General features: G+C 49.1%; 5 protein-coding genes across 5 annotated transcripts; 2 read left to right on the top strand and 3 right to left on the bottom strand.

The window, feature by feature from the left end:
* Positions 1–17: 17 nt before the first annotated feature.
* Positions 18–2,651, top strand: BDR25DRAFT_361789 (uncharacterized protein; the record flags this gene model as incomplete). The annotated part of the gene is made up of 18 exons (XM_033696481.1): positions 18–93; positions 123–290; positions 353–480; positions 516–614; positions 651–697; positions 725–839; positions 943–1,022; positions 1,077–1,265; positions 1,334–1,382; positions 1,439–1,663; positions 1,721–1,850; positions 1,889–1,956; positions 1,986–2,002; positions 2,063–2,080; positions 2,122–2,167; positions 2,223–2,290; positions 2,333–2,498; positions 2,556–2,651. 18 exons carry the CDS (start codon positions 18–20, stop codon positions 2,649–2,651), a joined length of 1,785 nt encoding a protein of 594 aa, XP_033541131.1.
* Positions 2,652–2,687: 36 nt separating this feature from the next.
* On the bottom strand, positions 2,688–3,398 carry BDR25DRAFT_361788 (uncharacterized protein; the record flags this gene model as incomplete). The annotated part of the gene is made up of 4 exons (XM_033696480.1): positions 2,688–2,873; positions 2,913–2,956; positions 3,010–3,232; positions 3,279–3,398. 4 exons carry the CDS (start codon positions 3,396–3,398, stop codon positions 2,688–2,690), a joined length of 573 nt encoding a protein of 190 aa, XP_033541130.1.
* A 23-nt stretch (positions 3,399–3,421) lies between these two features.
* Positions 3,422–4,838, top strand: BDR25DRAFT_361787 (uncharacterized protein; the record flags this gene model as incomplete). Its single annotated transcript, XM_033696479.1, has 10 exons — positions 3,422–3,463; positions 3,525–3,563; positions 3,615–3,637; positions 3,682–3,747; positions 3,811–3,826; positions 3,881–3,935; positions 3,994–4,300; positions 4,333–4,469; positions 4,525–4,635; positions 4,708–4,838. 10 exons carry the CDS (start codon positions 3,422–3,424, stop codon positions 4,836–4,838), a joined length of 927 nt encoding a protein of 308 aa, XP_033541129.1.
* A 310-nt stretch (positions 4,839–5,148) lies between these two features.
* On the bottom strand, positions 5,149–5,823 carry BDR25DRAFT_381397 (uncharacterized protein). Its single transcript, XM_033697716.1, has one exon. The coding sequence runs from the start codon at positions 5,787–5,789 to the stop codon at positions 5,262–5,264; it is 528 nt and encodes a 175-aa protein (XP_033541128.1). The 5' UTR covers positions 5,790–5,823; the 3' UTR covers positions 5,149–5,261.
* A 4,924-nt stretch (positions 5,824–10,747) lies between these two features.
* Positions 10,748–11,490, bottom strand: BDR25DRAFT_98018 (uncharacterized protein). Its single transcript, XM_033699330.1, has 2 exons — positions 11,377–11,490; positions 10,748–11,251 (listed from the first exon to the last, which is right to left on the bottom strand). Exons 1-2 carry the CDS (start codon positions 11,386–11,388, stop codon positions 10,913–10,915), a joined length of 351 nt encoding a protein of 116 aa, XP_033541127.1. The 5' UTR covers positions 11,389–11,490; the 3' UTR covers positions 10,748–10,912.
* Positions 11,491–13,885: the final 2,395 nt, after the last annotated feature.

Below are 13,885 nucleotides of genomic sequence, written 5' to 3'. Positions count from 1 at the left end.
AGCTCTAGCCTTCATCCATGAAGGTATATGATCTCCAACTGGAAACGATCAATGGAGACCCGTCGTACACCGCGATATCAAACCCGAAAACGTGTTTGTTAAGGGTCTCGGCCCCAAGGAAGATTGGTCCTCGATTGTCATCAAACTCGGCGACTTTGAGCTCTCACAGTTCTTCGAGACACAGGAACCATGGTATTTGTGGAAGTTCTGGTGGACTCCGCTGTACTGGCTGCCAGAGCAGACGTTCACAGAATCGGAGGGAACACCGGAAGGTGACGTGTGGGCAATCGGTGCTATTATTATAAAATGGCACATAAATGCGCACCGACGCTTGACCCCGAACTCACGCGAGATAACTACATCAATACACACGAGCCCCTAAGTCTGTCTGGGCACATTAATGGAATGAAGTTCTATTGGGAGGCGATAACGCCCAGGAAGGCGTACGCCATCAACTGTAGTGATGACGAGCACGAGCCTGTGCTTTACGACGACAACGACGACCGATACCCAAGTACACCCACACCTTAAATGATTACCGTATATCGGCATTGAAACCAAGGACACTAAGCAACAGTAGGAGTCTTAGGAGACAAATCGAGGATGCCTACACCGTATTTAGCTTTTGGTAACTTGAGAAGGACACACAGAAAATGGTGGAGGCCAACAAGGATCAGTGGGATCAAGAAAATGAAGAGTGACGGAATATTGAGGAACGCTTAAGCCTGGAGCTTGCAATCTATGGTTGGGTGGTACATGATCCGACTGGTTCGGATGTTTGCTTTCTTTGGGACGATACAAAGCCTAAAAGAACGTCGAGCTCACTCTTTGTCGAGCTTGTCCCAAACTTTTACGCGACATAAAAACAGGGCATATTCCATGCTTTGCGATATTCAATGCAATTTCTCTTTCTACATATCTCTGCAGGAGACAGAAGACTAGGGGTTAGAAGTAATTCCAACCGTTACCCCTTATCCTGATAAGCACATTAATTTCAAATTTGGAGTCTTAATCGTGCGCTCGTGTGTACAGATCGATTTAAGTTCTTACCTGTTGCGGAATGTGGAGTGACCAAGGATGTCGTTGAGCCCGTTGTGGGGCCTGATTGGACAGACGACTTCATTCATGCAGGCCGAGCAGGTTCAATTTGATAGGTTGAAGCGATCTCCACAGCATTTTTATGCTACGGCAGGGCTCCCAGTTGTTCGGGGAATAATTTGGTGTGAGACAGCCCTCCATCGGGATGTAATTGATTCTAGACGCATGTAGCAATAGTTTGCTGACCAGTATATGCACTACTTGCATGAATCCTATGTACGGTTCATGGTTATAGAAATATATTTGGTCCACTTGATGAAGTCTGTCATGAGACACTATTTGCAGTTTGGACCCATCTGAGCTCCACCACTATTGCCTACCTTACCACCATGCTGTCTAGCCCACTCCTTTAGCAATCAACTCAGTTGCTCAGGGCCTTGGCGCTCCAAAACGCTTCACAGCCACCCTTCGCGGGCTATCAAAAGTGGTTTGCTCCGTGTGCACATGGTCTTTGAAGGGCAAGTCAGCAATTCTGGAGCCATGCAGTCCCAATAATTCGCCATCAAGCACATACACTACTGCAAAGTGTCTTAAACCTAGTGCAGACCTAAATGAAATTCATAAAGTCATTTAAACACGAACTAACTTAGTCCTCATACCCTAGGGTACCCAATATGCGTAGGCGCTCCTCCCCGCCCTTCACTGTGGCCCAGAATGGAATTCAAAGCGCCCCAAACAGAATATCACCACTACCAGGAATCGAACCATCAAGCTTAAAAAAATATGGCAAGAAAATAATGCAGTCCTGCTAAGTCTCAGGAACTGAATTATCTTCGGGAAAAACCCCCAGTCAGGCAAGTCACCACTTTGCCATCATCAGGGGAAACCCATCTATCTACTAAGGAAATAACAATTGACGTACCTTGAATCCTTTCCTCCACCGAGAGAATTTTGAAAATAATTCGTTACATATAATCTACTGAACTAGACGAAAACAGTGTTATTTGTACGCTGGGTGGCGAAGGACTCAGCGCAAGGGGCGGTGAGTTATAAGTGACGCAATCTAAGCCATCAAACGGGTAGAAACGCCGAGTTTCTAGACATTATTTTGGGTGGCACGGTGAGTGGGGTGAGGCAGATAGCTCATAGGAGTTGTGCACTGGAGGACTCTCAGATTTTTTAAGTCTGCATGCCATCTTCTGCCCCGGCCTACATCGTATGACAAGGCTGGTGTAAGGTTTGCAACCTCAGGGTGCTATTTTGCAAGTTAAAACGCTTCTCTATCGTATGCAAGTTATGGTTCTTCTAGCACCTGTTCTGACGATGCGGTTCTCTTAGTCATTGATAGTCCCCCCAAACCTCCCCCTAAACCCGCACAGCATGACACTCCGCTGCATAGCAAGGCCACTCAACACCGTCGCGCCCACACCTTAAACGGATCCACAGATGACAACATAGCAGTGCAGGTTTTCTCCATGATACATTAGCATGCGTGCCCCGAGCGCGCACACTTAAAGACCACTCAAACCCATTCACGCCCTCGACAGTTTGGCATCTCCACCGCACCACCGAAACGAACACCAACAACACTTGTGCAGAATGCGGCAGCGTGACTCGATGTTATTTGAGCGACACCTTGCATTCATGGTTCATTTGGCGTCCGGTAAATGGTTGCCACTCCTAATCTTCATACGATGCCTTCCGCTTCGGAGTTTCGCGACGCCAAAGTTGGACGACCATGAACAGTTTGAGAGGAAATTGGTTTCCTCAGTATAAGGTAGAGGCGCACAAATGACGAACATGGTGCGACTTATCTGGTAGGATTCAGGCAACAGCTCCATGGCCGGCACCAGATCATATTAGGGGCTTCGAACCTCTTTCATAAGCAAGGGTAATCCAACCGCGATTTCATAAATACCTGAGGAGAATTTAGGAGTATTTAAGTTGTACACATCTATGAGGTAGGCATACGGCGCACAACTTCAGCAGTTCGAATACCAACTTCTACGAGCCTTTTACGACCGACTAGTGACTTCAGACCTACGTATCGATTCAGAGTTATTTGCAGCGAAGGTCTTTGGACATACATGGGTGGGAGATCAAGGCACTTGCTGGGTTTTAAATCGTATTGTCGCCGTGCATTGTGCCATTGATAAACCTGGTTCCCTCGACCCTTAGTCGACCAACCCCCGACCTTAAGAACTCAGGGCCGCACGATGTTATGACAGGTTTGCGAGCACAGATGAAGCTGGACTAGGCCTGGTTATAGTGTAGGGATCTATCCCGAATTTGGGGTCTTCACGCAGGGAAGGCGCGACGATTGGCCACATTGGTAGCATCAACGGCGCAAAGGCACACATGTGGTTATAATTGGAAGTTTTGCATGCAAGTATGGGCTTGTGCAGGTGGACTTGGGGAGGACTGGGTCATCTCTAAGAACTATATAACGCATTTACGCACTTTGCGATCGCGACGTCGACCCCGAGCCATCCGCGCCCTATTTAGGGGCTCAGTGTCACAAGGAGGTAAGAATTTGATTCCGTTAGAGCTATGACAGGAATCAGCAACTCTGAGAGAAATATGATATCTCAAAGTCAATGTACCTATATTATATCTCGCCACACCGGGCGTCTCGCGACCGAGGGATGCGCTTTACGCCGGGGATTCAAAAGAGGCTGCTCGCTTGGAAATGCACTCCCAGAGCCACCTGTTGAGCATTGTACAAATTCTGCAGCGCTAAAATACTTTGCGGCGTGTGGCCGTGCCCGATAGTTGCTTAAAAGCCCGAGTTCATGTTCTACATAGCGACCCTAGAGGCCCGCCGTGCACTGCACCTTCATAGCCACCATTCACAAGGCCAGATAGCGGCTTGTCCAGCGCGCAAACGCAGTTACGACGTGCCCCCACGGCAATTAGCCACTTAAAACTACGGTCAGCCTTCTAATCCCTCCCCAGGTGCTCCACCCGGCTTCCCCATAGGTCCTGGATTTTTGTCGCAGCCCCGACGACCTCGAAACAACCTCGACCCAGATCCAGAGTATTGTACACTCTCAGCATATACAGGAAAGCGCAGTGCTGCTAAGGGAGAGATTGATTTCCCTACAGCTATTCCCCATGTCCTAGAACTCCTTCCAGACCTTGGGGTGCTGCACTGGGAGCTACGGAAGTTCCTCTGGGTACATTGTGTACAAACAACTCTAGAGTCGCCCTTTTTCGGCATTAAAATGCCTCAAACCATGCTGTTCAATCCAAATGTGCCAGAGTAAAACACTGTAGACATCTGCAACCCTTAAGTCTGCGTCTTGTTTGGTCTAAGGACTACGATCGCCACCACCCCTTTATGATTGAGGCACGCGGAGCCTTCTTTCATAGCAAAACCATGTTCTTTCAGTATACCACTAGAACAAAGCTTCGACTTTCGTATATTACTTGTGGACATTTATATTCAACTCCTAGAAACTGGCTTTAATGCTGTAAAGCCATCAGCCTTGTGGCTGGCGTGGCGGGCGCGGATATTTCATGCGATCTCGCCACCCCGGCCGGCACTTTCTGATCCAAATGGCTTCTGGCTCTGGTTAGTGCAGAGCAGCCCCGCCTGTCCTCGATTATTATAATGTACTTGTATTATCTGAAACTAAGCTCGAGGCTGCCAGGCCTGTGGCTGTGCAGGCGCTCGGATGCATGCTGTCCTGGAGCAAATCGCTCTTATAGCCACCCACAACCGCGTACAATCTACCTCGCTGCTTGTCAAAGGTACAACGACTACGCAAGACGTCAAATGTCTTGCGGCATTTCAATAGATATGAGCAATTCGTGCCAGGACTCAGTGGGCAGTGCCCAAGGCTTCCAATGGAATGGGTGATATGGGTGTCCCTTCGCGTTGCATCTGCCTTCTAATACAAATGGCCAGCCAGCTTGCACCACGGCGATGCAGGCCGCCGTCGTCAACCTCATCCTCACGCCGAGCCAATCGTTGGCTGTGATCTGGCGCAAGCTCGGGAGGCGGAGCGCACCTACGCAAATGCTAATGTACGTGGCTGATAGCAAGTAGATCCATTTGTCATGTAAAGATTATCTGCTAAGGCTTGACTCTAGCCTACACAACTCACACTCCGTAGCAGCCGCGCCTATATAAGGTGGCAATTTCCGAAAGGTTACTTGGTTCACAGACAGCATGGCCAAGGTTGAGTCGGATTACGGATTTCACTCAACTACCTAGGAATCTATAAGTCCATCCCCATCAAAACATCTCCATCATCGTCCGGTGGTCCAATCTCCCTGAATCCAAGTCTCTCATAAAACCTATATGGTGAATTCTCAGGCTTCACAGTCTTGTTCGGATTCGAATCATTCTTCTTCCCTTCACGCGGTGTTGACCTGAGTTTCAGCTGCTTTGCCTTAGGGTGATTCTGTCGTATGTACGCAATCGCGAATTCTACGCCTCGTCGTCCATATCCCATATGCTGATACCGGCTATCGATCATGAATCGCCAGATGTGGTACGACTCGGTAGGATCCCATATTTCCATCATGAGCATACCGACAGGCGTCTCGTCGGCGTAGATGGCTCGCACCCATGCCTCTTCTTCGAATCGGGATACCAAGAGAGACCATACGTTAGGGTCAAGGTTGCCGGTTTGTCCGTCTTGTAAGCTTAGGCTCGCGATGTCTATATAATTGTCCTTGGTAACTTCGCGGAATGTGAGGGTTGAGTCTCTAGCTGGAGGGTTTTTTTGGGGAAAGTCGTCCATAGTGTTTAAAGTGGGAGGAGTGCAGTGAGCAGGAAATTTTCTGAGGGCAGTTGCTTTAAAGCTTGTGCTAGAGATCAACAGCGCAGCTCGATCTATTATACATGCAATTTGACATCTTTGTAGGATGTGCGGTGTACATAAGCTGGTGGTGACTCCACTATCTCCTTCTGGGAGAAGTTGGCTAGGATCAGGGATCTGCGGATTACCACTTACTTGGCCTATGGATGGCAGAAATAGTATTTCCTTCGCGACACAGATCTAGATTGAGTCATACAATCCGCCGAAAAATTTACAAAATGCCGTGCCACTGCATCCGACTCATTATGAGTAGTATCAAGTCTATTGTCGCGTCGAATTGAAATCCAGGTTGGGCATTTGGGTGAATCACCTAGTGACCTTACAGAGCTGCAGTTGCTTGAAGTAAAAGTACCCTTCGTACGATACAGTAGCATTGTGCATTTTATTGGATGTCTTATTTCCAGTAACGGATTACCACATAGCTTGGAACCTCTGTGCAATTGACTCACGCAGTAAAATTGCACTTCAAGTCTCGGAAAGATTTCTTTGAAAGTTAACACTTCTTCTTAGGGTTCCGAAATTCAGAGGGGCCCTGCCTATCACGAGAAAACAGGGGTGGGTTGCGGAGGTGGCGATTAACGATATCGACGAATCGACGAGTAGTACGACAACCACGAAGAAGAATCTTATAAGAAGCTAGGATCCTAGAGTTAAATAGCTATAGAATAGTTATATAAATGAACCTGTTTATACTTGCAAATGAAGGGCCTAAGACGTCTTTTTTTTATTTTTACAAAACGGTCTCGCCATACCGTGCAGCTCACGACACAGGGATGCACACCCTAGATAGATCTTTGAAATTCGAATAGTAGTTACAGCACCGGATGTACGAAAAGGCTGTCTGCCGCGACAGAAGTGCTCTCAGACCCTTCAGGAAGCTATGAGGGTGCACTTCGCATCGGGCATTCACCCTCTAGATCACGTGCAGAAGTAGATCTCCACAATCCCGAGCAGTGTCGATCCAGAAACTTGCAACGGAAGTTCCAGACGCGTTGTTTGGCCTCTGGTGTCAGTCTAGTACGACCTATGTGGTATTATAGAGCGTGGTGGACTGTGGCGAGGGAGCATGCCAGGCGAGTGAAAGACAGGGTCCTGACCATTACGAGTTCTCCGCCCACCATCTTCGTCCCTCTCCGCGAATACTACAACCACAACCTCAACACCACCTATAAGCCGGCTGTATCTTCGAAACCGTCGACGGAGAGACTTCAATAGATCTTTCAAAGTTTGTACACCAGCCTTCTCGACTCCTGACGAGCATGCGCGGGCTGCGCTGGAATTGAGGCCCTCGGTCAGATCTACGGCGGCATCGCTGAAGCTCGCTTTTGGCCAATGTTAAAGCCCAACCTCACCACTCTCACTCGCTCTCTTCCTCAACTCCATTCCATTCCACATCCTATTCCCAACACGCTCAACGCCACAACGCCTCCACGGCGATGAGATACCTTAGCAAGGAGAGCAGCTCCTCCTCATCACCGCCGCGGTATCGAAATTTTTACCCCCGTGGTTCTCCTGTCATATTGTCGCCGCCGCTGACTCAAAATATCTGTAAGTTAGTGTTCGAGTCCCCTGAAGATCTTCTTCCTCGACCACATCCTATCCCCTCCTGCTCTGCAGACGGCGAGAGCCCCATACCCTTAATGATCTCGTCTAAGTGGCCCTGGTGGCATTGGCCTCGTTGCCGTCACCGAGGTCGCTGCTGCTTCTCGAGACTTCGCTTGCGCCAAGTCTTCGCGAGAGTGAAATTCACCTGCCCCCACCAAGAACTAATTACAGAATATGGCTGATGTTCTCCAAGCGCCAGACACTGAGAAGGCTATCTACTAGCGCGGAGTCTCGTATTAGTAAAGAGCGGTGTTGGCGTCGACAAACTCGTCGCCGACAGCAATGATCACGAGAACGCAGTCTCCGCACCTCTGCCACACAAAGTAAGCCTCTTCGTCGTAACAAACTCTCATATCGTCTACTTCATCAAGGAAGTGTCTTTCGATGACTCCATCAGCCTCCTGGGCTGGCAGTGACGCATCAATGACCCCGTGTCGTTGTCAGTGAACTGCCTGCCGTATGGGGAAGGAGCTGTTCACCTTCGACGTCCTCTAGCAGTGTAGCATTATCTTCATTAGAGCCTTACTAACAAAGCCATCACAGACCATGCGGTACGTCGTATTTTGAGCCTCTCATTGGAAATTCTTGATGACTTAGACGACCACATTGTCACTCTCAATTGCCGAATCTAGTTTGAGGGTTTGCTAACTCGGCTTGTCTATGCGACTGTTCGGGATGGCTGCTACCCACAGTGAGGATCATTGATGGTAGCTGAAGCTTCGGCCTCGCTATCCGATTCGCATTTGTGCCCTCCTCCGGCTTCTTATTTGTCGTTACTCAGGAGCTTGAAAGAGAGACACTAAGTTCGCAAAGTCTTCTATCTCCGCCTTCCTAAAGACATTTTTCGTACTCGACTATACCCCCCTACAAAAACAACGGAACCGCTCAGAATGAGGTTGCGCGATCAATACAGTGGTGTAGCTACACTCTCTCTTGAATAGTACCGATAGCATCGTCGTCCTGATTACTGCCACAGGGTCTTGGTAAGTCCATCATTCTCTTTGCTTTCTTCCTTTTCCATTTCTTCCTATGAAACATTACTGGAGCTGGCCGGCAGGCGGGTGACGATAAAATGTTTGCAATCTGACTCGAGGTTCATCGAATCATCTTAGGTTTAGAGCATTCAATCATACAATGCTAATTGCGTCAAACAGAAATCGCCAGCTACCTCGATCAGATCCCCCGAAGCACCCTAGAATCTGTTTGCGTCTTGCTGGCAGCCGGCCACGAACAAACACTGGAAGATACCGTCGAGGACGGGCAAAGAAGGGTGCATATGTACACCTGGCCACATATGGATAACTCACGGTATCGACTCTGATAGTGCAAGCCCAGGTTCGTAATGGATGTCGACTCCTTGCAGCAGCATCTACCGTGGTGCGTCGCAGATAGAAGTATTCTTCGTCTTTCCGATGCCATATTGTCAACATGTGTCCATGCAGTTGCTAGCACTGCGAATCCGTGCGAAACACAAGTCGGGACGAAAACCTCCCTTCTTTCAAAGCCGGTATGATGCATGTAGTGCCTCCAAGTGCACTTCGCCCTAGCATCAAGGGGTGATGGCCAAGCTCCTAGATTCTAGCACCGCGAATCCGTACTAAGGCCTGTTCATATTCAACCTCACCGCGTACACCTCAAGGGAAAGGACGAGAACTTCCGATTCGTCTTAATCCGTCTCCGTTCTCTCGGGAATGTTGCCAAGAAGGCACAAAGCTTGTGGTAAAGGTTGCCGTCAAGCTCCTCTTCCTTTAATACAATACACTTCTTCCCTCACAACCGCTTGTAAGCCATTTGGTGGGGGTGGTTATCTAATGCGATTTACAAAAATCTAAGATTAGCCCTTCCTGTACTCGAGAACAACGGCTGGACGAATAAGGCCCACGAGCATTCTTCAACGCGGATTTCCCCCGGAAGTATTTCCCCTTCAACTCTGCAGGAACCTTGCCCCGTCTCGACTCTATAGAAAGGCGAGTTCCGTGCGCAGCAGGATGATGACTTGGCTTCTTATATGCGACCTCGACACTAGCACCTACTTGCCATCTACGCGAAACTCTACAACCCAGGCAGAGATTTCGATCTGTGTGGACATCAGAAGGCCAGCAATGCAGCCTCCATTCGGCGGCTGGACTTCTTATCCAGTATTCTGAAAATCTCTACCCTGGCGTTGCTGGCACAACTTCGTACTGCCTCCGGGCGAACGGCCGTGCCTCAGCAGATGGCGACTCGGGACTACCTAGTTTGGGTGTGGTCTCTGCCCGGTACACCTTCACGAAGCCAATCAGCTTCCTCCTATGTACCTACCAAGAGGGCTATTAGGCAGGCATATTTCCACCTGGGATGGCCTACTAAACGAGAGGTGTTCTGCAATTTTCTTGAAAGGCCAAAGACGCCGTTGTCACCGTTCCTTAGCGTTTACTTGAACAATTTGAAGCAACGCTAGGTCTCCAAGAAGGCTAAGCTAAAGATCTGCAAGGTTGAGGGGGAGCTTGCTGGCTAGTCATCCACCCAGCACCTTCCTGTTAGCACCATTCGCCTCACCCTACTGCTACCAGTCAATCACCACCCGGTGGAGCCATACATCAAGTTGGTCCGTCTCTCCATCTTGAAGGAGTACCTCTCTCTAGATTTAGCGAAGTTCCTGATAAACGAGCTACTGACTACGCAACCTAGCGCCCCTAGGATATCTATCGACTGCCATCTCCAACCATACTGAAAGCTGCGAGTTGTCTGGGCAAGGCGACCAAAGATTTCGTTATCTTCAGAGGTTCCTGCATGATCCATGCTCAGATGAGCCTCGAGAAGCTTTTGGAACAAGTTGGCGAGCTGCAATGATTTCGAAGAAGATCCTAGTCTTGGCGCTGGACACTTTGTGCAAACAATGAAGTACACTGGCAGGCTCCAGGACGTATCAGTTTAGCGTTATATTGAGCTTGAACAAGCTACAGAAGGATGAAGTGTATCTCAGCCTCGTCCTCAAAAATGTCCCCGAGATACTGTACTGTGCCTAAAGCTACTTCAACAAGATGAAGATGGCCATACCTATTCTCGAAGTCAAACACTACATCTACCAGCTGTTCCGCTCGCTCGAGCTGCTCGGCTTGAGCAGACATCGAGTCAATTCGAATCCATTTTGATGAAGGCTGTCATCAATGCGATTTACTATAACTCGGGATTGGCCCTTCATAAGCTCAAGAGCAACGGCCGGATGAAAACGTTCTTTAGTTTTCGGTTCTCGAGCATGGATAGCTGCAACAGGGTGCACACATCCAAAAGAATGGTATCCTGCCTTGGGGGAGTCATGGAGGGGAACTTGCACCTTGCGGCAACCCCTGGCTGCAATGGCCACTGTCGATCATACAAACAATGGGGCCAAAGGAGCAACAATCTCCCTTGTCGATGTGAATATTCTGGCCCCACAATGTCCAAATCCGTCGTGAGCGTTACACGTACGAGAGAGAAAATGGGTTGAACTCTTTGGACGCACGACGGGAATTTCTGAAGAACTGATGTGGAAAGTTTCTATCATTCGCGGCGACGAACAAAAAGTTCTGCGAGGGTGATTCGCGAGAAGGTCCAGGACGGCGAGACGAGCAAAGGGCTCGGCGTACATTCAATACATAATCGCCGGGAACGGATGGCGGGACGGGGCGAGTACAAAGACTCAGCCTACACACAATGCAAGATTTTAGGGTTCGTCTGGAGTCGTCTTCCAGACCAAGCTGTCGCCCAGCGGCGAAGATGCAGGAAGGCGACACGAGAGTACAAAGACTTGGCGTACACTTAATGCAAGATCGTCAGGAATAGCTTGTTTAGAACCGGTTCTAGACTAGGACAGCGAGACAGGTGAAAGACGTCGTCTTCCAGGCCCATCATTCGCGGTGGACGGGAGGGAACAAAGACTTGCCATGCACACCATTCAAAATCATCGATAACGGCGCGATTGGAGTCGTTTTGATCCTGTGCTACGGTGATCCGCGAGAAGGTGCACGGTGGCGAGAATAGTGAAAAGAGTAAAGCGGCATGGGTCCACCTTACCTCTGGGCAATCCACGAGCAGGCGCAGGACAGCGAGACGGGTGAGCATAAAAAAAATTCGCCTCTACTCAATGCAAAATCGCGGAAATGGCTCGTTTAGGGTTGTCCCCCGGGACGGTGGATGATTCGCAAGAAAGTGCAGAACTCGAGTTCCCGGGCTGTCAGAGAGAAAAGCGCATTTGCAATTTCTGTTGGGAGGATGGCGAGACAGGCGAGTACAAAGACTTGGCATACACACTACGGATGTACGCAAGGTCGTTAAGAAGTACGGCATCGTCCTCCAATTCAGGGGTAAATCCGCGAGAAGGTGCACCACGGCGGGGAGAGCGAGTACAAAGACCTGGCATACACAAAATGCAAGATCTTCAGGGATACCTCGTTTGGAGCCGTCGTCTAGACAAAGCTAACACCCAACGGCGAAGATACGGCGATCAAGCGAGATGATCGGCGAGAAGGTGCAGAGCAGTAATAAAGACAAGTGCAAAAGACTTCAAGTACCGTGGATCCACATGCCTTCTAGCGTTAGTGTGGTTCGGGACGAATTGGATACCCATAAAGGAGGTCCCGCGTAGTTGTCGGCCAGCGGAGTGGATATGACCATCAAGCGGAGTGCTCTAGGAGCGCGAAGTGCAAGGGGACCGAGATGATGAAGCGCTGGACCTTCGAGCAAAACATCAGGCGAGTGTATTTTCGTGTGGTGAAATTCAACGATGAATGCCTAGCTCGTCATTCGGAAAAGACGATACGCTTATATGAACGATGGTTGGCTGACAAGAAAGATCTCATATGCGACCATCCAAGGTTGGGACGCATTGGTACAGGAGTTTCGCAGCTCTTTCGTGTTTCTCTCGTTCCGTGGATCGGGCGCAGAGTCATTCCGGGATTCGACCGGGAAGGTGTCGTGCAAGGCTTCTTTGTCCATGAGTAGAGAAAAATGAGCAAGAGATGAAAGAAAGAGAGAATGAGGCCTGGAAATGGAGACAAATACGGGAGATGAAAGGCGAGCGGTGGAGAAATGAGAGAATAAGTGAAATTCGATATGTAAGCATGCGAAAGCTCGAAAACAGTGAGAAGAAACAGGCTGATGAAGTGAAAAAAAAATAGACTGTATTTAGCAAGTTGAATGAACGCAGCTCATGGAATTTCAATGACCGAAACAGGAAAATGGACGAAGTGACTTCGGAAAACTAAGGAAAGTAAAAATTACAAGATGAGTGCCTCCCACCCTCCCGAATCGCAAGGCAAAGGATTGATAGAACGTAGATGATAAGCACAAGGCAGTTAGCAAGCAGATGTCAGCAAAATGATCAAGAAATGGATATGGCTGCGAGATTTAACCGAAAACTGGCTGAGAATGCTGTCGAGGAGGGAGAGAGTCGTAAAAAGAGAAGCTTGAAACGACAGATAAGGAGACTAGACTAACTAGAAATGTAAGAAGCTAAGCAAGCAGAAAATAACAGCAGGATTGACATCCGGAGAAGGAAATGAACTAAGGGCTGACGAGGAAATTAATTGGAAGAACGATGATCTGAGAAAGAGCTAGCTGACCGGAAGGGCGAGGCCAAAAGATTGGTAAACAGATCCAGAAAACTAGGGATGATCGTATGAAAGAAAGTCCTGGAGTCAAAGGAGAATCAATGGAAGGACATGGAAAGATACGCAAACCAGCAGAGCAGTGTGATGGACGAAATAGACAACAAGAGCATAAAATCAACACAGAGTAATGCACACCCGAGTATTACCAGACGCGGGATTCCACCGCATTGAGACCCGATGTCTCTGCAGAAAGGGAGCAGGCGGTTATGTTCCTCCAGGATGAATGAGCGGGATAGGCTTGGCAAGTGTTCAAACACATGGAAGTTGCCCAGCCTAGTACCGTGCATCGATAGAGTTGTCACACATGTATAGCCCTAATGACGGGGGCTAGCGGCCTTCAATGTCAACGCATGAGATGCGTCATGGGTTTCGACAGTAAGATAAGGCAGGTTACCTCAAGTCAGCCTTGCTGTGCTGGTGTTGTATTCTTTCATTTCGGCCAAGGAAGAAAGCAGCAAATGAGAAGACGAAGAAAGAAGCATCTTTCCGGGGTATCGATGGACGAATGGCGTGTTGGGTAATGAGCCGTCAGCACGAGACCCGGTCGAGAGCCATGCAATCTCCGCCAAGCTCCGGGCCGTCGGACTCTTCCAGTGTCGGGTGGTGAACAATGGACGACCTGTGCTATATCCATCGCGTCGGGCCTTACACGGACTGTTCGGAGGTCGCCTTAAGTGAGGCTAGTCGTGTCGCGAAGGCTTTGGTGACATTGCATGACGGAGAACGGCGGTCGACAAGCCGCCTAGACTGAGAATATGGAGGAGTGCCAGCGACAGCATACTG

The sequence above is a fragment of the Lindgomyces ingoldianus genome (genome assembly GCF_010093535.1).
Source record: "Lindgomyces ingoldianus strain ATCC 200398 unplaced genomic scaffold BDR25scaffold_47, whole genome shotgun sequence".
Lineage (NCBI taxonomy): Eukaryota > Fungi > Ascomycota > Dothideomycetes > Pleosporales > Lindgomycetaceae > Lindgomyces > Lindgomyces ingoldianus.
This window is presented reverse-complemented; position numbering and strand designations above follow the sequence as displayed.